Source organism: Periophthalmus magnuspinnatus, chromosome 8 (genome assembly GCF_009829125.3).
Source record: "Periophthalmus magnuspinnatus isolate fPerMag1 chromosome 8, fPerMag1.2.pri, whole genome shotgun sequence".
Taxonomy (NCBI): Eukaryota; Metazoa; Chordata; class Actinopteri; order Gobiiformes; family Gobiidae; genus Periophthalmus; species Periophthalmus magnuspinnatus.
Window position 1 is genome coordinate 18903227 of NC_047133.1, and position 25175 is coordinate 18928401.

The window sequence follows — 25175 nt, forward strand, 5'->3', positions numbered from 1 at the left end:
TGGGATTCAAATCACCAACCTTCGGATCAATGGACAAACAATACTTCAACTGTCTAACTGTGAAATGTCTTTATATTATTTATTTATTTATTTATTTTATTGTATTTGAATCATGAAAGCACTTTTGATGTACTTACCCCATCTGTGAAGAAACTCTTGACTCTCTTTGGTAACCTCCTGCTGGTGACAGAAACAACATACAAAACAATAACTCAAAATATCCCACATCACCTCAAACAAACATCAAACTCTTTCTAAAACAACACTCACGAAAAGACGTGTCCCTCTTCCCGGAAGGTGTTGAGTCCTTCATCACATGACTTGGAGCGCTCGGTGGTTATTGCTAGAAGATAGGAGGAACGGCGAGTCGTTTTAATACTGCCTGCTCAGGGACAGTGTGAACGAGCGGGGGAGACAAAAAGAAGGGATGAAAACAAGAAAAAAGAAAAAGAAAAATGTAATGATGTAATGCCAATCACCACAAAGGCGTTGGATTAACAAATAGGATAGTGATAGGATGCAACGGGGCGTACAGTGAGCAGGTTACTGTGTTAATAAGTGACATTACGACATGGATCGGCGATGTTCAAACTTCCCTTTCTCACCACTAACATGCAAATATAACATAAACATAATAACACATTACATAATTTCATGCAGTTCTAGCTTCAAATCAATGTTAACCTAAACATATTTCACTATGGTGTTGTAAATCATGCAAAGTTTGACAAAATCGTGTTGTTTTGACTAGCATGCAGGCTCACATCTTATCAAGTAATAGTTTAGAAAGCGAATGGGACAGAATCACTATGTCATAACATCTAGTTCTAGCTGGGTTTTAGTTCACATTGTTGTTGTGTCATTTGGCAAGAAACTTCAGCCACATTCCCTGTATGAATACTTTTGTGTGATTGGTGGTGATTAAAGAGGTCATTGGTCAACCCCAGAACAGCTGTGGCTACACAAAGAAGCTAATCACCCCTGAATAGTGAATGATAGTATGATGTATCAAAATCTGAAAAAACTTTGTGTCCTATGGGCAAAATATTGTATACATGATTATCATTAAAGAGGTCTAATTGGTAGAAAAGTTACTAACTAACCCAAAGACTGGGCATTAATTCAAATTTGAACTGAAATCATAATGTTTACAGATCACAGTTGGCTCTGCTGACAGTAACATGCTAGCTAGCTCACTGTGTCCCCAACTAACAATTACTTGTATTAAAATCATAAACTATACAATACAACCTATTAAAATTCAAATTAATTAAAGTAAAGACTATACAGTTATTTTTAAACATAGAATACTTTGGTTTGTGACATTTATTATGCCTCAAAATTAGCATTAGTGTTAGCATTGATACACAAACATGTCTCTTTCTAAACACAGTGTCCGCTGGTGAAGTATTCATTTTATTTGTGCAGTTTTTATCATGTTGTCAGCAGCTCCCTGTCCACTGCCTGATCTTTAAATATTATTAATTTTAGCACAACTCAGCAAACACCTCACAGAGATACAATTGGACGGGAAGTAGTGACGCTAACAGTGAGGTTGGGGGGCGCTGTTGTGCACAGAGTCAATTGTTTGCTTAGAGTTTACAGGCAGTTCTTTAAGTTGCATTAAAAGCTTATTTTTTTAAAGTATTTCTTGTCTATTCTGTGTTCACATTACATGTTATCTGTATTTGTTTTTTATAAGAAATCTTAAAATAAAATACAAAATTGGAAAAAAAAATCTTACTTTTAGCCTAGAAGCGCTTTGAAATACATGCTCAAAAGAACTACAACTGATCCGAAATTACTTGAGAAGATGTGAACTATAAAAACGTCGTACATAATTTACTACACATCCACGTAGATACAAAAACAGGACAAATTGGGTTATTTCGCTGCATGCCGTTGGGCTGTTGGATTCGGAGGAAGAGCGAGAGGGACAGGAAGGAGGAGGGCGGGACTCACTGCAGTCCTGTGAGAAGAGCCTAGTGAGGGGGAAGGTGAAGGTGGGGGAGGCGGGGCTGGTGACCACAGGGGGCGCCGAAGACATGCCGCTGGAGACCACTGAAGAGGCTGGGACATGCCGCGCCCGCAGGTCTGCGCTTGGACTGGTCGGTTCATCTGTGGGCGGGGCCAGGAAAGGAGGGAGGAGGAGGAGGAGGGAAGGAGGGATAAAGGAGGGAGGAAAGGAAACAGGAAGCATAAAGTGTTAGAGAAAGAGGTTTTTAAAGGGAAAAAGCAGGGTTAGTTTAGAAGAAGTTGCAGGAACAAAACAGGTAAGGAACCAGGTTATCATTAAATATATGGTTAAACAACATCTATGAGGGTTTTGACTGGGATGCTTTAAAACAGACCAGTGATAATAGTCATATTTAGGGAGGCACTGACACCGATACTGGTTTGGGATATCGGAGCCGATCCAGAAAATTTTGCTGGATCGAGTATCAGTCCCATGATATCAGCACATCTTCCCCAAGCTTTAGAGATCATTTAAATAGAAAGAAACTTGCACATTTATCTATCTATTTATATACCCAACGCACACACCAGTCCAGCACACATCATTTGAAACAAGTGGGAACAAAAGGGAAACAGTCTGAAAAACAAAGTTATATCTGACGCCACATTTGATCTGAGATGACACAGTGAAGTGAAACCAGACCTCAGTGTCCATGTTGTTATGTTTTCTATTCATTATTCTATATTGAGTCATTTTCACAAAGGGGGCCTTTTTACACACACACATTTTGTTTGTGTCTGGACTTGGCGCTGCGTCTCCAGCTGGTTAAACTGTACACGCTCTTTTGATGAAGACTATTCTTTTGTTTCTGAATTCAAACTTCAAAAATATTGCTCAAGTAAAATCAAAACTACTTCAGTACAGTATAATGGTGTTACTGTAATCATGATTAAACCTCTACAAAGTATGACAACTGATGTTAATGCATAATTTACTACTACTGCTACTGCTACTGCTACTATTACTGCTACTACTGCTACTGCTACTACTGCTACTACTACTACTACTACTACTACTACTCCTACTACTGCTGCTGCTGCTACTACTGCTACTGCTACTGCTACTACTACTACTACTTCTACTACTGCTGCTACTACTACTACTACTACTACTACTACTACTACTACTACTACTACTGCAAACAACTGATTCAATTGTTTCCGTTGAACAAAATTCAAAATCCTACTACTACTACTATTGCTACTGCTACTACAAGTGCTACTACTACCATTACTTTTACTACTACTACTACTACTAATACAACTGCTGCTCTGTCTCTCAAATTTCCACCATAAAATGTAAATATATTTATTTCAGTAAACAGGAATAGGACCTCAGAATTGTTTCAAATTCTACAGAGAGCATTTAACATTTTGTGTAACACACTACACAAACTAAAACTACCTGAGTACTGTAACACAGATGATAAGAACGAGACGTTACACATTAGACATTACCTGTGTCTCCTGCTGCCATAGAAAGTGCTAATGACTAACGCTAACCTTGTTTCATAACGGTAAAGCTTAAACGTGAAGTTTCAGTTCCACATAACACTAAATAAACAATAGTACTATCACTTTAGGCAGTGCTTTATGAAGTACTCAATAGGTAAAAAAATACTAACAGTAACAGTATCATGTGAAGAAATCTACTTAAGTATTTATGTATCTGTTTAAAATAGTACTTTTAAGAGTAAAAAGTAAAAGTATTTCAGTATTGTTAAATGTAGTGATTCTGATAAAAAAAAATACATATTTTGGTCACAGGAACAATATGATTCAATTTCTTAATTTTTCTTATGAATTTTGTGTTGTTGTTTTTTTCTGTTTGTTCAAAGCCGAAGCTTGAACTCAAAAAATTTTGTCAGGATGTTACCACGAACATGGTAAAAAAAATAACCCCTCAAAACATGAAAAGTACTTTTTACTTTTCAGTCCAGTTCAAAAACATAGTGGAGTAGGAAGTACAGATACTGCTCTGTAGTGAATGTAATAAAGTGAAAGTAAAAAGTATCCACTGTAATATCTACTTAAGTAAAGTACAAAATAAAGGTATAATGATACATGGCGCTGATCTAACAGTTGGCAGGTTTGGAAAAATGGCATGTTTTTGTTGTGCTGGGAGCTATAAAATCTAGTTTCAGCTGGAGGATATGAAATCACAATTCACAAATGGAGGACTGCACATGGACTGCTGTTTGCATAAAGCAAAATAAAGCAGGCTTTGACATTTTAAACTGTTCAGTGGACGTCCACGTGAGGTAGTTCATCAAGACGCCACCAGAGGGCAGCACATACACAGTACAAAGCTGAGATGGCTCCTTGTGTTCAGTTTAAACTAGATTTACAATTTTAAATAGCTACTTTTATATAATGGCATAAAAAGTAATACTAATATTTATATGGGCAAATTTTGAGGAAAATATTACAAATGACAACATAATGAAATAAAATACAAAAAAGGAAATAAAATATAAAAATAATATAAAGTAAATACAAATATAATATAGTAAATGAGGTTAAAGACTGTGTGACTTCTGATTAGCTGTAATTTAGGGTAACGTATAAATTGCCCAGGTTCAAAATTTTGCTATATGTTGGGGGAAAAAATAACTTAATTATAATGTGCAACAACTTAAATTAAAAATGTGCTTTAACAATACTTAACAAAAAGCATGTCTCCTCCCCACTGTGTTCTCCATAGATCTTTACAGATAGAACTGACCAGGAGCAGCCCACATCAGAGCTGCAGTTTTGACCATGTCCTTTTGACCCAGTGGTCCAGTCTAGTGGCTTGGAACAATTAGGCCCTTGTCCAACTTGCTCAGATTCTTATGCAGTTTCTGGCAGCTCAAAAAGATGCTACCATCAGTTTTTGACTTCCGCTGAAACATTAAGTATATTAGGTATACTGCAGTCTCTATATAGGCTGTTATGTTTAGAGTGGTGTTGATGTTGTGCAATTAAACAACTATATAATCATGATTTCAGTTATTACTCTGTTGGATCACAACAAAGTAACGTTAAATTAGTATAGTACTGCATACACTTAAGTACGCATTTTAGGTATCTGTACTTTACTTAAGTACATTTTACCGTGGATACTTTTTACTTTACTTCACTACATTTGAGAGCAGTATCTGTACTTTCTACTCCACTGCATTTTTTATGACAGTTTGAGACCTGCTGAAAATGCTGAGGGTTTATTTTTGACATGTTGATAATTTGAGCAAACACAAATATACAAATACAAAAAGCTAGAAAAACAATTGATTCAATAGTTTCTGCACAAATCTTTATCAAAATCATTATATTTGAAGCTTTATTAGACCTCAAAATCAGCTTGAAGTACTTTTTCTTTTACTGTTACAGGTACTTTAATACTTTTACTTGAGTGTTTTTTTTGCTCCAGTATCTGTAGCAAAAGACGAAAGTTTAAATTCGGTATCTGTGCTTTTACTTAAGTAACACAATTGATTACTTCTTCCACCACTGACTACAAACGCGTTGTAATCGAAAGTACAATTATTTACCTTGTGTTGCTTCTTCTGCCAATCAAAACCAGAAGCAAAACCACTTCTTCAAATCCAAACAGGCTTTTAAAACGACAGTGTCACAAAACATTACTACTAAAATATATTACATCTATACCACTATACTTTCATTATACAGCTATATTTGTTCATCTTTTTTTTTTACTTGTACACCACATCTGGTTGCTGTAGTGTAAATGGTCAAATTTTTATATACATTTTTTCCACCTTCAAGGCACTCAAAAGAACCTCTCACTCATTCACACACACATTCATACACCAGTGTACACAGACACTGGGAGTGAGGTGGGTTAAGTGTCTTGCCCAAGGACACGACGACAGCAATCATCTGTGGGAGGTGGAATCACACTGCCAACCTGTGGATCAGTGGATTTGACTATTTAACCAATTATGTTTTATGTCGAGAGCGGGATTCGAACAACCATCTTTCAGATAAGTGGGGAAACACTCTACCAACTGAGTGTACTGCTGCAGTGCTATTAAAATGACTGGTTGATAGACATAATAACAGATTTATTTTTTATTTACTTCTTGAAACACAAAATGGCACCCACCACAAAAACATAAGGTCTTGTCTCTGTTCTGTCTAAAGTAGTCCGTATAGTCCGTTATACAGCCCAAGCCTCCACATATAGGCACATACAGAGAGGCTAACCGCTGCTCCATCTGACCCACAGGAGGACAATAGGAGCCATTGAAGGCATGAGCCAAGACTCTGGGCTCCCACTGTTCCCCGCAAGAAACATGCCACAAAAACCTCCTGCTAATTTACAGCTACAGCGACGAGTGGGCACAAAAATCTGCTTACATACGACTACAGTTTTATGCTGTGGACATCTGCTGCAGACATATGCAAACAACAAAAGTAATCCCCCTATAGCTTTAGAATACTTGCTGGGTGCTATTTAAAATATGCTTTAAAGAAGAGATATTGTGCTTGTGTCTCTCTATAGTTACTCGTGGATCGTTATGTTATAATTTGCACATTTTAAATCACAATATTCATCTGACACGACTAACTTATGATTTAAAAATAAGTAGATATGGAAAAAGCAAAGATTGTTTCTATATGTCCATGGACAAAGGTAGTTTTTATCTTGTCTTTTACTTAGCACTATTTTCGGTATCAGTGGTAGTAGTATGCATTATTCATACCAGTGTTTGGTTGCTGTAGTAGTAACAGTAGCAGTTGACGTATAGTACTTATTTACCAGGGAAATAGATATGAGTAAATGTAATTATATCTTTAGAATACTTGTGTTTTAAAATACACTTTTGGAAGAAGTAAAGTGATTGCAAAATGCTAAAATGTATTTTTAGATATCAATATAAGTAAAGGTTTTTATTACTCGGTTAGAGCTATTTGCAGTATCAGCGGTAGCATATTCATAGTAGTGGTTGCAGTAGTAATAAGCAGTATTTGTTGTAGTATAGTGGTTTTAGTAGTATTAGTAGTGGTAGTAGTAGTAGTAGTAGTAGTAGTAGTAGTAGTAGTAGTAGTAGTATAAGCACCTTTTTATTCTAGATTAGTCAACTGAGTAATGGTAATAATTGCTGTACTAGTACTGGTTGCAGTCAACAGTAGTAGCAGTTGTAGCAAGAATGTCACGTAGCCTACTGACAGTAGTGGTGGTACATTTTACTACTTTGAACTGTTATTGGTAATGATGGTGGTATTACATAGGTGTTGTAGTAGTAGCAGTAACATTAGTAGTAGTAGTAGTAGTAGTAGTAGTAGTAGTAGCAGCAGTAGTCATAGTAATTTCAGTAGTCGTAGTGGTAGTTGCAGTAGTAGTAGTAGTAGTAGTAGCAGCAGCAGCAATAGTAGTAGTAGTAGTAGTAGTAGTAATAGTATACTTTTGTACTATAGTAATCAAATACTTTTACTTGAGCAGAGTTTGAGCCCTAATTCCACCTCTCATTAGATTAAATCATAGTCAGGATTTAATTAGCTTGATCCTAAAGATAAAAATACTAAAAGACACACAGTAGTAGTGCAGTCTGTGGGGAGCGGAGGGCCTAGTTTCAGTTTGGAGCCTTTAAACGTGTCCAGACCTGCGCAGCACTACCTGGTTTCACTGAAATGAGGTGAAGGCAGGAATGTGACCGAACAAACTCAGCAAATAGTGTACAAGCTATATATGCAAAAGGTTTAATTACTCCTGGTGTGGCTTTTTAGTAGTAGTAGTTGTAGTAGTAGCTGCAGTTGTTGTTTTAGTAATAGTACCCATTTTGGACAATGTATACATCCAGAGAGTCCAGAGAGCAGATATGCTATGGACTTCATACAGAACATTCAGTACCATTCACACATGTAACTACAATGTATATGTTGTTATAGTAGTACTGTAGTAGTAGTAGAAGTGGTAGCAACAGCAGTAGTATTAGTAATAGTAATAGTAATAGTAATAGTGATAGGACTTTATAACAACGTGTGAGGGATTTTTGGTCTGGCCTAATTTTACACATGGTAAAGCCTATGCAGCACCACACTACAAGTAGGTCTTGTAGTGTTGGAAGTATAAGCAGTAGTAGTAGTAGTACTAGTAGCTGCACTAATAGTAGCAGGAGTACTAGTATTAATAGTCATAGTAGTTTAGCAGTAGTATAAGTATTAGCATTAGTGTTAATGTTAGTATTCGCAATAGCATTAGTATTAACATTAGTATTAGCATTAGTATTAGTGCTAGTATTAGTATTAGCGTTAGTATTAGTATTAGAAGTAGTAGAATTCCATTTATCTAAAGCACTTTTGAAATGTGTGTAGCTCATTAGAGTACTGACACTAGCATCATTTGACAAGACAGTGGATAAAATAATCTGACAGGCTAATTAAAGTAGACGTAGTAATTAAACTTAACAATCTGCAATCCAAATACACACGACATATGTTTATACACAGTTTGTTGGTTTGGGGTAGGCTTGTTGAAAAGTATACAAATGAAAAAGTTAAGCTCATGTCTACACTGTATGACCTGAAATGTCATTGGCCAGTCTGAGCCACGTCAAACTGGAGTTAGCCGATTTGAATGTGATTAGCATTTTGTATTTTGACTCCTCGGCCTCTGACATGGGCGACGAGGGAGCGGCGGTTTGGACAGATGAAATTTGCTTACGGTTTGGTTTGAAATGCATATGGCAAGTTAGACTATTTCATTTTTCTAAAACACAGTTAACATCATTATGTTTAAGATTTTAAAAATAAATAAATAAATCAATTGTGTTTTTCTAGTTTTGTACTGTTAATGAAGTTTATCATTTTACTTCCTGGTTGGACATGGGAAGTATATGACTATATATAAGAAGCAACCATAATGTTAACAAGGGTCAAAACTTGTCTAAATTACACCAATAGTTACGATTTGACAAATAAAAATAAATAACAACACTTTATTTTTTAAATCAGTGCTTAAACTGTCAGAAAAATGTCCCTGCATTTTGGAGGGAATTGTTGACAGCAGATGATATAGGTAGAGGTATTTAAAACTCAACGCTACTTTTTAAAACTATGACAAATATTGACCGCAGGTACTACCCTCCAAACAAAGTCATAATTGGAAATTTAAATGATGTGAATCCTTCCTGGTACAATAGGCTCTGCACAGAGTAGCATGCTAGCTAGCTCACTGTATATCAAAGCTGACAGTCACTTTCATTAAAATTAGAAAACAAAAAATAAACAACCTTAAACCAACATTAATTAAAATAAAGACTACCCATTCTAAATGTAGAATACTTCAGTTTGTGGTGTTATTATTTACTATATCTCAAAATTAGCATTAGCATTGAAGCATCTTCACTTCTGTCTTTGTAAATACAGAAGTGTCCTCTGGTGAAGTATTCATTTTATTTGGATAGTGTTTATCATTTTGTGAGTAACATCCACTCGCAGGTCCATGTCCACGGCCTGATCTTTAAATATCTATTCATTTTAGTGTGAATTGGCAAAAAACCTCATCGAGTTACAGTTGTACAGGAAGTAGTGACGCTAACAGCGAGGTTGCCGGGCGCTACTATGCACAGAGCCAAGTCCCTTTACCTGCTTTTTATTTAATGTGTCCATAATATATTGAAGTCACCTTAAAAGCTGCTGTCACAGTCATTAAACATGTTCAAGCTATAGCCAAAAAAGAAGAGCCCCTTTCTCTTTCTGAAGCGTTTTTAGTGAATACAAGCCATGACATGATCCAAATAACACGCCACTGTCGCTAACAAAGACTGGGACTGTACCAAACACAAAAACAAGTCGGCCATATTTGAAGTTTGAAGTTATCATGACTCACTCAAACTTAGTCACTTTAGCCACAGGCCGATCACAACTCAATAGTTTTATATGGCCTCAAGCTGAAGTGGTAATTTACAGACTGTCACCTCAACGTGAAATTAACTCGTCACAAGGTTTTACTATTTTGGGGGCACAGTACATCTTAGAAAAATATTATTTCAATGAAAATATGTCAATGTTGTCTAGCTTACTCACAGTTATTAAGAAACCAGTGGAGAAATACTGAACTAGTCAAATTTGTGTTCATTCAAAGGTTCTATATAATGTGATAGTGGCCCTGCAGTTAATGACTAAAACTTTGGTAAATAGTCACATTTTTATACAGCGCTTATCCACCTTCAAGTCACTCAAAGCGATTTACGTCAAGGAATGATTCACTCATTCACACACACATTCATACACCACTGTACACAGATACTGGGGGTGAGATGGGTTAGGTGTCTTGCCCAAGGACACAACGATGCCATTTATCTGGGGGAGCTGGAATCGCACTGCCAACCTGTGGGTCAGTGGATATGACCGCTCTACCAATAGAGTTTATGTCGAGAGCAGGATTCGAACTGCCAACTTTCCAGTGGATGAACACTCTACCAACTGAGCCACTGTTCCCCCTTTCTCTATAAAAAGTGCCAACTAATTAAACTTGAGCTACTATTTAAACTAAAAGCTGCTGCCTACATGAAAATATATATAGTTTAAAAACGGTTCTGGTCTAAAACTATTCAGGAAAGCAAATTTTTTTCAGTACTGATACCTTATTTTCTTAAGCTTAATACATTCCAGTAATAGTAGGAGGAGACTTGTTTCAAACATGATTCAATTAGTAGTAATAGTACGATGGGAGGTTCCTGTATTTCCCAAGACAAACGCCCACATCATCACTTCATCACGTCAGTGAGAGAGCAGTGAATAATGGATCTGGAGCTTGAAGCCTCAATGAAAAGACAAAAACTGCAAAACGAAACTAATTATAAATGTAACTCATAGCTCTTTCAATTTTTCCATTTTCTATTTTTTTTCTATTACACATTTTAATGTGTAACTTTTCTGATAAGGGAGTCCGCCACCTTAGAGATAGAGTTATTGCATTAGATTGCGTTAGATAAGTTAAACGATACTGCGGAACGTTCCAGGCAATGCAATAACATCTCTATACAAAAAGCAGGTGGCAGAACCTCCACCAAAAAAGTTACATAATGCAACTTTAAAGTCTACCTCCTCTATGATCCCTTTAAAAAGCTAACTAGAATTAATAATTAGCTCACATTATTAGCATACCCAATTAGCAATGTGTGTGTAACTAAACGAACACTCACCAATGAACGGTATAGAGGCTAGAGAGTCGTCCTCGATAGGCAGGGGGGCCAAGCTGCCGTTGGGTTTTCGTGAGGTGCCTTCTTCGGCTGATACCCCCGGGTCCTGGTCCGGGGAAAAGAGCGAGGGTTCGAGTCCGTCTATGGGCAGTGCGTAGTGGGCCTGTCTTAAGCACTGAGCGTTCCTGCGTCCCGTGGGGGGTTTCTGTCTCAAGACCACCTCCTGCGTTTGGGCTGTCACCTCTTCCGTTGCCCCTCGCTCCCTCTCGTGGTTGGTAGGCCGATATGAGCGGTCCTGAGACTCAGAAGCACTTGAGGAGAGCGGGGATGAGGTTGAAGACACTAAGGGGGCAGGGTTGGCCTCGGGGGGGCTGGTTGGGTTCCAGTTCAAGTGTGGGCCAGAGTACGAAGGGTCCCTGAAGGAGTGTGCCTGCATGATGCGCCCGGTCTTTCGGTAAAAGGAGGGGCTGTAGCTGCGGTAGCCCACCGGCTGGTCGTCCATGCTCTGTGTGTGGGGCAGGCGGCGGCTCTGGGGCACGGCCTGCTGCTGAGGGGGCTGGGAGTGTGGGGGTGTGGGGTGTTTGGGGTGAGGGTGTCTGGAGGACGCAGGAGCCTTGGGGGGCACATAATGTCCGGTTTGTCGGGGGTAAAGGTCATTCCTGGGGGGCGGCTGAGGAGGCTGCTGGTTCCACCTCTCAAAGCGAGGGGAGACAGTGGTCCGGTCCAGCATCTCCATAGAGCGTCCCCTGTGGTCGTACTGAGCCAGCAGGTTCTCAGAGCGCGTCCGTGTGTAGTTGGAGGAATGGCCCCGTCCTGGTCCTGACTCATAGTCCCCATAGGACCAGTAGGGCTCCCCCTGAGGCCCTGGTCCAGACTGCTGCAGGAGGAAGAGTGTGTCCTGGGAGGCGCTGTGGGGCCAGCCTCCGGAGCGCTGCTGCTGCCTCTTGTACTCACTGAGGCGGTCCTGAGAGTAGCTGCGCTGTCTGCTCACTGTGCTGCGGCCGGGTCGCTCGGGCCGCTGGCTGTAGTACCAATCTGAGAGGGCCTGCTGGGTGCGCTCACAGCGGGGTTGGGGCTGGGGGGGGCTGTTCCAGGCGGAGTTGGACTTTCGGGGCTGAGAGGAGGAGCTATGGTTGGGAAAATGCACCTGCAGCGGGGTGGACAGGGGTCCCGAGGAGGAGGAAGAGGAGAAGGACCGACCCCTGGTCTGGCCCTGGGGCTGCTGACTGGTCATCCCGTACTGGATCTCCTCGGTGCGGTGGGCGGGGCTGCTGTGACCCACGCCCCCTGAGTCTCCGGGACGCCCCTCCTGCCAGCTGGGGGGGCTGCCCACTGCAGAGCGGTTGTCCAAAGGTGAAGAGGGACCTGAAGAGCCGGGCCAGCGAGTCCAGTTATCCAGCTGGTTCTGGCCCATAGATCCCGGGGAGGGTGTCCCCGCAGGGGGCTGGGACTTGGTGCGAGAGTAGGAGAGGGGAGGAGGGGGCGGGAGGTGCTCCGCTCCCCCAGAGTACGGCTCGTTGCCTGTCAGGTAGGCATCTTGGGAGTACGCCTGGGAGGAGAGGTTAAGAAAAGGTGAGAGTGCAACACAAAATACACATTAGATCAAAATGAATCTTAGTGTCAACAGAGCTGACAGCAACATAAACCATAAGCAGAGCCCATACGACAAGGCTGTGCATTACACAACAAGACGTTTAAGAGGAACAGACTAAAACCCTGTTACCACAGAGTGTCCCTCAGGGCCACTGTTCTCAGAACAAACACCAGCACCAAGCAGCCAGCACGCACGTCCTCACAACATGAGACTATATGCAATAACCTTCAGGACTACTCACACAAAACATGAATCTATAGTAAGTCTGTTATCGTCTACAACCACATTAACTGAACTGGGCTCGCACACATAAACACATTTAAAATATATACATAAAGTTGAGTTGAAATGAGTTCTGTAGTAATTATAAATGAGAGACGTTAATAAAAACAAAAAGAATAGAGTGAAGACAACCTGTCCCAGCGTCTCAGGTCAGGGCAGTTTCTCACCTGTTCTCCGCTGTAGCTACAATCTGTCGCCCTTGTTTCTTTTAAAGTTATTTTTCCTTAATTTCTTTTTTTGGTGTGCTTTTCCAGGATTTTATCTGCTGCTTGTCTTGTTTTGTCCTGTCTCAGATCTTTCCAAACTCTCTCTCCTCCCTGAGCCTCACTCCACCCTGTGGGAGTGTACTGCTCTGTGATGTCATGCTAGGAATGCAGCACATACAGGCACAGCTAAAGGGGAGGAGCGCATGCAAAGATACTGAAATAGGGTTATACTTTTGGGACTTGCAACCTCCCGTGGTTATGAGTTAACATTTAAACATGGCTAATATCATAAAATGCATTTGAACTTAAAGTTAGTTATTCAGTTTTGTGTAATATGATTTATGCTGAAGGGGAGGGACTAGGGATGGAGCAAGTCTGTTCATGTGAGTGACGTTTCTGGAGCGTCAAAAATGTACAGCAGGAGGAGAGAGAGCAAGACACTTTTTCAAAATGGAGGCGTTGACAATCAAGACAGCAGCAGCTTTTAATGAGCGCGTGTTGTAATGTAAACACAGAGGAGACGGCCCTGAGTCACAGCTCACAGATCTTTTACATTCTTTGACAGTGAATCCAGTTTCAAGTGCTGTCCAACATTTTACACTTAGCCAACAACAATAATTATGCAAACATGGAGGTACTGTTCAGGCTGCAGACACAGACTTGAAATTATAAACAATATTGTCCAATTAGTGTGTTCTTTTCTTGTGCTGCCTGCTGCACAAACTGATTCTTCAAAAAGTTACAAAACTATAGTATGTTGATGCCTGGATATCATCACTTTGGTCCTGTTTTTTTTGCATCTATCCTAGTGTTGAACAAATGCGTGTGAAGATTTGTTTTTGCTATTTCTGAATTAAGAGTTTAAGCTGGATACAGGATAATATTCACATAACATCTGGAGGCCCTATGGCATTTGACCAAGTTTAACCAGTAGCTCTAACTGATGACTAAAAATATAACAACTTCTTGAAATCTTAAAGCTAAAGTACATGACCATTCGCACAGACAGTGGGCCCCTCTTTTCTACATCACTCAAAACTAAAACTAGTCCCATTCTACAAGGCTACTGCTACATATACAGGCGTTCATTAGCTCAAAATATATAGTTAGAGCTCTCTTAAACATTCTATAGGACAATCATATTTAATACAAATGGGGGCAGCTATAATTTATAGTGTGAAAATTCAGTTTTTGTTGTAATGTGGTGCATTCTGAGATCTAGTCACTAATAGAAATAATCAGGTTCAACATTTGTGCATTTACCACTTGTCCAAAGTAATTAGGCAAATCTGTCTCTTGCCCCATCTGGGAGTATGATCTCATTCTAGCATCTGAAAACCACCTATAATGAATGAACACTCTGCAGTAGCCCAAAACCAGAGAAAAAAAAACATATAAATACTTCTGTTTTGTTTTGTAAGCCAATTTTAGTCTCTGATGATCTAACGCTGAAACTATCCAGACGGGTTAATAGTTGTGCTGTAATCATCCACATGTAGTCGTGTGTGTGTTCTGCTGCACAGTCTTAACAACAGGTAGGTCTAAAACACCACATTGTTCAGTTTCTCATTTGAAATGTGCCAAAAAACAATTAAAATACTTACCAACTGGAGCACGTCTTCATCTTTGGGCATAATGGAAAGCTCCAGCACGCTCTCACTGCAAAGAGGGAGGGCTGATATTATGAATGTAAACACAAGGCCATGATGAAATGTGCAAATTCCACTGGAAATAAATGATGAGTTTGAAATAAAACAGTTTGTAATACAAGACTGTGGGAGGCTGTTTTGTAAGGCGACGCTGCCAAATGCTACGTGTATCACCGATTAAGAAAATAAAATGAGAGAACGAAGTAAGTACGACACCGTGGGCATGTACCGGTGGAGGTGACAACGGCAACTGATCAGCAAAATGGCCTCTTGATAATAAGTGATTAAAGATTGCACAAACATGCACGAATCACTCCAAAAACAACTTCAGAGGGTCAATGAGAAGGAAATAACTATAACATGGTTAAAAGCTCTAAAGAGTCAGTTTTGTAGATTTGGTTTTAAAGCCAAAATCACTACGCCACCATACATGAACTTTAGAGACGTTTTAATATATGTTTTTAATCAAATACATGTATAAATTGACCTTATAGTTTTACTTTTACAGTTTACGTTCATACTATTTTATTACAAATTATAATATTTGGTAGACTTTGTGATGGCTTATTAATAAACCAACTCAAAATGGCCATCAGCTCAGGTATTTTTAGATTGAAACATTGGATTTAAACTGTATTAATTTAAATATGCGCAAGTCCGAGCTCATCTGCAGCTCCAGGCGGCTCTTTACATAAGACAGAAGTGTGTGTATTGTCACCTCTTCATAGCCTCAATCACAGAGTACATACAGCCTCGTACCTGTTCTGAATCAGAGCGATCACCTGCGAATATGTCTTCCCAAGAATACTCTCCCCATTCACCTTCACCAGACGGTCCCCTGGAAACAAACAAACAAGATAATATAAAAAAATTAATAGAAAAATACATATAAATAAACAAAAAATATGTAAGTGCAAATTTATGAGTGTCTGCTTCTATTTATAGGCGACATCTTGAGAACACCTGACCATTCAAAAGATAGAATATTTTGCTTTAAGTTGTTATTTGCTAGGGTTACAATGCTAATTTGTTCATCAGTTTGAAACTCATACATAGGCGGCAAAGAAGGGGACATTTTGAGGACTTTTGACCATTCAAAAGATAGAATATTTTGTTGTAAATTGTTAGTCGCTATGGCTACGGTGCTAATTTGTTTATCGCGGATGACAAATTGTTTTAAAATGTAAAAATGTAAGAAGTAAGAGTAACAAATCATTGAATGTAAAAAGTTTATAAATAGCAGAATAAGCATTAATTAACCCATTGAAAAGTTGTGGGATTTGAAGCAGGAGTAGCTTCAGCAGTGGAGAAGGACGCTGTAGTAGTAGCAGTAGTAGTTGTAGTATTAGTAGTAATATAGGTTGTGTTCACTTTCTATAACTCTATGGGAAATTCACTGTTTTTGCAAGAAATATCCAAACTTATGATTCACAAATGTTGAACTGTTTGTTAGGGACTGGCTCCACACACTTGCACTATTAATCTTACAGCTTAAAGTCCTTTTAACTGACTTTGGGGTTGAATAACTTTCTCTAAGATATTGTAAAAAAAAAAATGCCTTTATCTATTTGTGCTAACAGAGAAGACACTGAACTTTGTGCTAGTTTTAGTTTCATGTTGATAGGCCATACACTGTATAAAAAAGTGGAGTAAGTGAGTGTGACATCGCCCACAGCGTTTGGCTCCAGTCAAATGAAGCTCATCGAGGCGAGCAGTTATAGGGGTAAATTTGGAGCCAGGCACTGTATTTGGAATTACAACTGCGAGTATCATGGTGACCAAATAGCCAATCTGGAATAAAGTTGTAGAAGGTAACGCCCTTTCCCGCTCACAATGATGTCAATCAAACCTGATGTTAACACTAGCAGGAGCAACCTCGGGGAAAGAAGGCAGCTGGCTCCAGTTCACTTAAAATTAGAAAACTGTGGCCTCGCTCTGTAACTGCTGCTGTCAGACTCGTAATTTTGGTCTTAAAATGTTCGTATTAACCCGCTCTACATGATCCTGGCGTTTTTATTTTGCTTTATTTTGTGTCCATATATCAAGATATGAACAATAATAACAGACAAATCAGCTGCCTTCTTTCCCAGAGGTTGCCCCCGCTAGCGTTAGCAACAGGTTTGATTGACAGCGTTGCTAAGCACCTGCCCCCTCTCAAAACAGTGGTGCAGGCGGGAAGGGGCATCACCTTCAAGAGCTTCGCTCCAGATTGGCTCATTGGTTGCTTTAACTGCTCTAGCCTCGATGAGCTTCATTTAACTGGAGCCAGCTGTGGGTCAAACTCACTTAGTCCACTTCTTTATACAGTCTGTGCTTGTCCCTCATCAGGGAGTATGACATCATCACATTCTCAAATCTGAAACCCACCAATAATGAATGAATAGAATCTATGCAGTATCTTAAAACTGGAGAAGAAACATATAAATAATTTTGTTGCTTTTTTGTTTGTTTGTGTAAGTCTTAAAAATTGGTTAAGAGTTTATATGACTATCGATGTTCCATCTGTCCCACGAGGAGAGCTGCATGTGAAATAGGCAGGGACACATTGGTAAAGCGATCCACATGGGCGTAACGGAGGGAGTGGCAAACAAAACAAAACAGCCAATGCAAATAAGATCACGTAATGAACAGTACACAAATTAGGCTGCAATGGCCACGTAACCACTCGAGACATGTAATATTAGAACATGGAATTCTGCCCATAGTCATAATTAAAGGCTCAATGTAAAATAATAATTATGTAGATTATTTAAAGAAAGCATCCGATGATAACCAGCTGAAACAGATTTGTGAAATGCTATACTGTGTACATTTACTGGTGGACCGTATGCCACCTGCTCGTCTCCATGGAGATGTTTTGCTTTGCTTAGAGTGTTTGGTAGTGTGGCATTAAACACAATACAGCCTTTATTTAATATTGAGTGTTTTTATTATTCAAAAACACTATGCAAAATATGCATTCTAACTGTGAGCGTGGTCACCTCTCCACAGATCTGAATTGTAACTTGGTCTGGTTGCGCTACCTTCTTGTCTGTGGAGCTTTCAAAGCAAAGCAATAACATCTCCATGGAGACAAGCAGGTAGCATGCCCTACACCAGAAAAGGTACGCTTCCTACAATCTCTTTTCTCAATGAAATAATCGTCATGGGAACATGATTTGTTGTGCAGTAACACAACACATAGGACAACTATGATTAACAACCAATTGTTTATTTTGCTTTTGTACCAAAGGACTTTTTGACCTGTTTTTACGGTGAACTGGTTTGGTGCGTGAGGTTGTCGTACCGGTATGTGCTCCACATCTGTCGAGTTCAACTATAAAACTCCAAGCAGCGCGTTAATATATTTACATAGCATTTGTTTTTCATGTGACATTTGGCAGCACATCCAAGCGAACAAGATCTAATTAGTACATTCAAAATATACTTCCAATTACTTTAAAGTACACACACCAAATTATTTGAAAGATTACACAGCTGTTGTTATAACACTGTAGAAGTTGTCACAATTACTTACACAACAATACTTCTATGTATATATGTATTATTGGTAGATGGTAAATGGCCATGTATTTATATAGCGCTTTTCCACATTCACACACATTCATACACCAGTGTACGCAGACAACCTTCAGATTAGTGGACAAACACTCTACCAACTCTACCCTCCATTCTAGATATTGTGGCTATAACATTTATGCCAAAGCTAAAATATAAAGTTGTTTGTATTGTAATCCTGTTTCATTACATCTTTTATTCATTCAAAAATGTTTCATATTTGCTGATGCTAATAAGGTTTAACACTGTTGTGTAATGACAGGGGCTGTATCCAGTGTCCATGCACTTGAGCAAAAACAGTCTTACAGATATATTGTAAAAGAAATTCTTGAGGTCAAAACGAGAGCCTAATTATTGTCAGAGAATCAGGAAGTGTGCTGTTAGGATGCTCTTATAAACTCATCGCTGTGAATAATTAGGATGCCCTGAATGAATAAGGTAAGTGAAGGATTCATGTTTTAAGACCATAAAATCAGGTACAGCGTCTTTAATAATCAAGTGTTAGCACTGTATCACTAAAACACAAACAGGACATTAAGTTTATATTTTATGTAATAATCTAAAACCATGTAGCCTATAGCAGTATTTCAATTGGGCCCTGGACTTCTGATTGAGAACCCTAGTAGTAGTTGGTTTAAAGGTCCTATATTATGTGAAATTGACTTTTGTGAACTTTAAGCCATGATAAAATGTTATTACATCATCAAAAACAAACCTGGAGTTGTGTTTTGTTTCATTCACACATGTTTAAATAATCTTGCATTATTAGTGCGTCTACATCTCCAAAGCTCAAAATGCTCTGTTACACCTTGTGATGTCATGAAGCTGTAGCTTTCAAGTTAACAGCTACTTTTACCTTTAGTTTACTAGAGATTGGCACTAATTTCACTTTGAAATGATCCAAAACGCAATTTCAGGTGTATTTTGTGGTGAGGAAACAACATTATAACATAGATCAGAACATAGTGTAATAATATGAGCCCTTTAAAGAGTGAGTGTGTATGTAGCACGAGTCACATGACCTCCTGGTTCATCCTCACAGATTTACATTACAGATCAGGAGGTTAATGCTATGACCATATGTTACCTGTGCATAGACCAGCCTGGTGCGCGGGACCCTTCTCTCTCACGTTTTTAACAAATATGGTGTCCATCGGCTCCAGGCGGCCCTTCTGGTACCCTGAAACACAAACAGCATTTAAACAGATTAATTTATACAGCTGATTATTACAACAACAGCATCAGCTATCTGTCATGATGTTTACTGAGCAGACAAAAGAAATAAGACCCAGCACAATTAGGACAGATAATGTACTGTGTGTTTTATGGATCAGAATGTCAACAGCTGTCCTGACGTCTGTGGAAACCAATTTTCCTTTGGGACAATAAAGATGAGATATGTTCCTGTTTAAAGTAAAATGACTCTTAGAAACATGATACGGTTATACAGACACAGCAAAAGCAGCCGACACACTGAAGGACCAAACTCTTAAACACTTCATTAAATAACATGGAGTATAATGGTTCATTTCGACATTTTTCTCTCTAAACATTTTCCCCATCCAACAAAAGCAGAGGAGAAAATCTCTCTTTAGTTGTACAAGAAACATGCAAATAAAAAAAAAATCTATCCATCCATCCATTTTCTTCCACTTATCCTGGACTGAGTCACGAGTGCAGCCTGAGCAGGGGCTCCCAGGCTTCCCGCACCCCAGACACTTCCTCCAGTTCCTCCGGTGGAACCCCAAGGTTTTCCCAGGTCAGCTGACAGACACAGTCCCTCTAGCATGTCCCATGTCTTCCCCAGAACCTCCTCCTCAAAAATATATGCTACTTTTAATCTTTTTTCCTTCTTTTACTCCCTTTTCTTTTTTTTTTTTAACAATGATTATTATTTAGACAACAAAGTATTATTATTATTATTTATTATTTTTATTTTTTTCATAAAATATTGTACTGACATTTGTTAAAAGTTTGTGTCATAACTATTCATGTGTGTACGTAACATAGATTATATACAGCATCATGTGTCTGTTGTTGAATCTTTAAATCTACTGTATTTAAATCCCACTGTTCCAAAGGTTGTAATACTGCTCAGTGTCCAGTAGAGGGCAGACAGGCTCTGTAAAACTGACCTGATAAAAGGTCCACTTGATTACATCATCCGGTACAATCCCTGTGTCAGTGGTTTTCAATTAGTGTTAAATTACAGAGAAAACTGCACCTACCCTTTCCGTTTCCGTTGCCATTCCCATTTTCCTCATCCTGTAATGAAAAAAAGAGACAAAATTGAAGCTTGCATCATTTTATCAAACAAAGAATTAAAAGTTAGATTATAGTCATTTCATTTCTTTTGCCCAGGGAACACAGTCTGTAAACAGAATAGCATCATGGGAAATCAAATGGGGTGAAGAGTGGGGAGAGACATTTAGCAAACAGTTATATGTTTAAAAAGTAGAGGAAAGTGCAGTTTATTACATTACATTTGTTAAATTGTTTTTTTGCATTTTCATGTTCAATTTGTAACCACAATCCATAAATACAAGATGTTAATTGTGTTTAAATGTATACTGCTATTATAATTAGTAATTGCATTATAAACATTTTTTAAACACACTTTTTCTGCAACTTACTCACTTACTTAAACAACAACAAGAAGTTGTACTGAGTCCTGACTAAACAACTTTTTCCCATTAAAAACACCTGCATTTTTATGGGTGACATCATGGGGTCAAGAGGTCAAGTGCAGAGGGAGCTGGTCAGGACAGTTCCATTACCTCCACATCATTGGAGCAGTGTTTACAAGCTGCTCCAAATGCCTGGCTGTCTTTGGCATCTCACACCACATGCCTAAAACAAACACTCTGCTTATGAGCTCAGTGTTTGGCTAAAGCTTCGGCGCAAACATCAGCTTTAGGCGACGTCATATAGTCAATAAGTATCAATAAGTTTCAATAGTTCTGTTTATTTTGTCAGGGACTGGGTATAATTCTTTAATCTCACAAAGAGAAAGACTACTACTGCTACTGTCCATCTGTAGTCCCTGAGCAGTCTGCAGACACACACTAAAAGTACAAATTTCACTACAATTACATTATAAAACTAACTTAGTTCATCGTTAACATGTCACCATTTCCAGCAGTGGATGAAGTACTCAATTTTGTTACTTAAGTAAAAGTACAGATACAGAGGTAAAAAGTTACTCAACTAAAAGTGAAAGTATCACATGAAAAAATCTATTTGATTAAAAGTATTTAAGTACCCGTTTAAAAAAGCATTTTCAGAGTAAAATGTAAATGTATTTCACACAAGTGTTGTTACTTTGTTGAAGTGTTGTTTAAATAAGACAAATTTTTGTCACAGTAACAACACAAATCAGTTTCTTAGTTTTTCTTATGATATTTGTATGTTTATTTTTGTTTTGCTCAAAGCTGAAGATTGAATTCAAAAACTTTAATCTGGATGTTACCACGAACATGGTAAAAATAACCCCTTAAATCTTATGAAAAAGACTTTTACTTTTCCCTTTTGTTCGAAAAGGTAGAGGAGTAGAAAGTACAGATACTGCTCTCAAATGTAGTGAAGTAAAAGTAAGAAGTGTCTGCTGTAAAATGCACTTAAACTTATCTTCCACCACTGACCATTTGTAATGCAATGCACCACAACTGTGCCAAAAGTGCCAACATGTGTAAAAGTGAAAGTACAATTACTGCAAAAATTTAAACAGAAAAAATAAACTGAATCAGAAGATGTTTTTGATTTGCCTTGTTGTTGTATTTGGGATTCGTACAAATCACTTTAGGCCAGGGGTGTCAAACAGGGCCACATGAGCAAAATTACTGTCCTCAAAGGGCCAGATGTAAAATAGATGTAACTACTTTTTTTAAATTGTTAATGAACTGTTTCTGTATTTATTACTTATTCAACTTTCAAATATTGCATATTAATTTGCATAGATATAAAAATATGGCTGTGTAACGACATAACTCTTAAAATGTTAAGACCATCATACCTTTTAATTTACCATGTTGAGGGCCACATAAAATGATGTGGAGGGCCACATTTGGCCCCGGGCCTTGAGTTTGACACATGTGCTCTAGGCAGTACATTTAACAGAACAAAATCAACCACCTCAATAACATCACGGTTACATTGTGATGCAGATGCCCTTTTATAGGTTCCTGTTAAAGCTGTTACTGCAGATATTCAGTGATCTCATTTAAATGCTCACTGATTTCTAACAAAAGCAAAAGTAACGGGAAATATAAGGAAGAAGAATTCATACATGCACTTCCAGTTAAAAGTTTAGACACACCCTCTTACTCAATTTTTTTTTTTTTTTTATTTTGACTAGTTTCTACATTTTATATACATACAGAAGACATCAAATATATATAAATTTGTATCAATTTGTTCACTTTTTTCTTTAGATAATTCCATATATCACTTAATTTGTTTGATGTCTTCTGTATGTGTATAAAACGTAGAAAATAGTAAACATAAAGAAAAAAATTGAATGAGAGGGTGTGTGCAACTTTTGACTTGTAGTGTAGCTAACTAAGATTACATTTAAAATTTCTAAAGAAATTTGAGATTATAAAAAGATTATAGTAAAGATTATAGTTAACACATGTCCAGAAAAATATGCCAGAAATGACCCCTGAAGTTAATATTTACTTTGAGTTCACACTTAGTAGCTGTGGTCCTTGTAAAGGCCCAGACCTCCTGCACTGGTGAGCTGAGTGGACAGTTTGGGGTTAGCAGCGCGATGGCCTGACTGCTGCAGGCTTTAGGCAGAGCTGAGTGGGCTAATTCCTGGATGGAGACACAATGGTGGGGGTTTAGAGGCAGAGAAAGGCAGGCGGACGACCCCAGGACAGCCACGAGCCTGGGACACTCCGCCACCACAGACCACCCCCGCCCCCTCCACAACCAACAGCAGTGACTACGGAGGAGCTAGTTAGCAAAGTGGGGCAAAGTATACTTCTGTTTAGCGGGCAAGAAAGAAGTGATGATGCTTTCCGTGCCATGTCTCCTGTACAGTACACAATGTGTTCAGCCAAATTTACATAAATGTTGGATCGCAGTGTGACTCTGAAGTGCTGTATGTTTGCAAGTTTTCTCCCTCGACAAGACCCACAATGTCGATGAAACATTCTGCACCAACAAAGGCACCTATGAAAGTTTGAACTTTGAGAGAGTTTAAACAAGAGAGAAATGTGAGAAAATGTTAATGCCTGTGTGAGAAAAGTGTATAAAGTGTGTGGTGAGGGGTTTTACAGCTGCAAAACATATAGAATAATTGTAAAAAATAAAGCAGATTACTTTGTGGATTTCACCTATTGTGGGCTATTTTTAGAATGTAACCCCTGTAATAAACGAGGGACCACTGTAAAGTTGAAGAATAAGTCACTTTTCGGGTGCTAGCACCTTGTATCATTGGAGATGTATGGCTTTGCTGGGTATGTTCCATAGTAAAACTTTACGTAGAATTCTTATCAAAAGTGTACGCACATAGCAACCAAAGAGCCAATCCGGAGTGTAACAGCTGAAGATAATGCTATACTCCAGGTAAAGCATTCACATCTCCATGGAGACAGGCATGAAAAATTACATGGTGCTCTTTACATAGATGGACAGAACTTGCATACAGTTAACACAATGGACAAAAGGAAAATGTATTGTACTGCATGTGCCTCTATAATCTGAAGTTCTTGCCTTTGTAGCCACAGCCGCCCAGGGCTCTCAGACGTGGCTGCCAATCTCTGCCTACGGCTTTTTTGATTATCACGTAATATCAAAGGTTTTCATCCTTCATGCACAGGCACAGGTGGGTATCTTGCCCAAGGGCACCACCGCAGTATGCAATGACAGTAATGGAGATTGAAATACCAATTCTCTCTACCAACTCAGCTGTGCTAAAATATTACATGGTAGTTATTAGTAATTGTGGTCTGATCTTAAATAATTATAGAAATATATAACTGAAATTACATAAAAGCTTTTTAAACATGTTAAGTCTCCCATGACTCAAACTTAAAGGTCTCATATTACGCAAAATTGACTCTTATGAGCTTTTAGCCATGTTATAATGCTGTTATCTCCTCAAAAACAGACCTGGAGTTGTGTTTTGTTTCATTCACACATGTTTGAGTAACACTTTATTATTAGTCTGTCTACCTCACCAAAGGTCAAAATGCTCCGTTCCACTTTGTGATGTCATGAAGCTGTAATTTTCAAGTTAAGTAGAAATGGGAAATTCCAGGGTTGAAATCATCCAAATGACTCGAGTGGAGGTGTGTGCAATTTAAAAACACAGTTCACAGGAAGCACTTCCTGTATTACCACATGACATCACAAGGTGGAGCAGATTGTTTTCTGTTTGAAAGAAGAACTCAGCTTAAATATGAAGGGTTTGTGTGTTAAACATGTGAATGAAAGAAAACACAACTCCAGGTCTGTTTGTGATGAGGAAACAACATTAGAACATAGAGCAGAAAACAGCATAATATGGGCCCTGTAATCCTGAATAAACCAGCTCCTTATAAGGCCAGGCACACATTCGCCTCTGATAATTGGACACTTGAAGGTAATTTGGGAGTGGCATTTTGATAAGAACAAGTGTTTTTGTGTCTCTCATTGTTCCCAAAACAGCATGTGACCCTGGAGGCACCAAGGCCGGACTGGGACAGCTGCTGCAGTGGACCCATTGTCCCGG

The 25175-nt window shown here is 38.7% G+C and overlaps 1 protein-coding gene across 9 annotated transcripts in view; it reads right to left on the bottom strand.

The window, feature by feature from the left end:
- Positions 1 to 25175, bottom strand: part of arhgap23a (Rho GTPase activating protein 23a) — a 126591-nt gene that overhangs the window by 22947 nt on the left and 78469 nt on the right. For 3 of the 9 annotated variants that reach the window (XM_055223890.1, XM_055223887.1, XM_055223885.1), the window contains exons 3-10: positions 20686 to 20722; positions 19545 to 19637; positions 15659 to 15737; positions 14855 to 14909; positions 11172 to 12717; positions 1963 to 2118; positions 271 to 382; positions 138 to 180 (exon numbers count right to left, since the gene is read on the bottom strand). In XM_055223890.1, coding sequence (XP_055079865.1) covers positions 138 to 180; positions 271 to 382; positions 1963 to 2118; positions 11172 to 12717; positions 14855 to 14909; positions 15659 to 15737; positions 19545 to 19637; positions 20686 to 20722 — 2121 coding nt within the window. The remainder of the gene's footprint in view (positions 1 to 137; positions 181 to 270; positions 383 to 1962; positions 2119 to 11171; positions 12718 to 14854; positions 14910 to 15658; positions 15738 to 19544; positions 19638 to 20685; positions 20723 to 25175) is intronic. The other 6 variants (XM_055223886.1, XM_033970789.2, XM_033970788.2 and 3 more) reach the window with 6 other exon arrangements.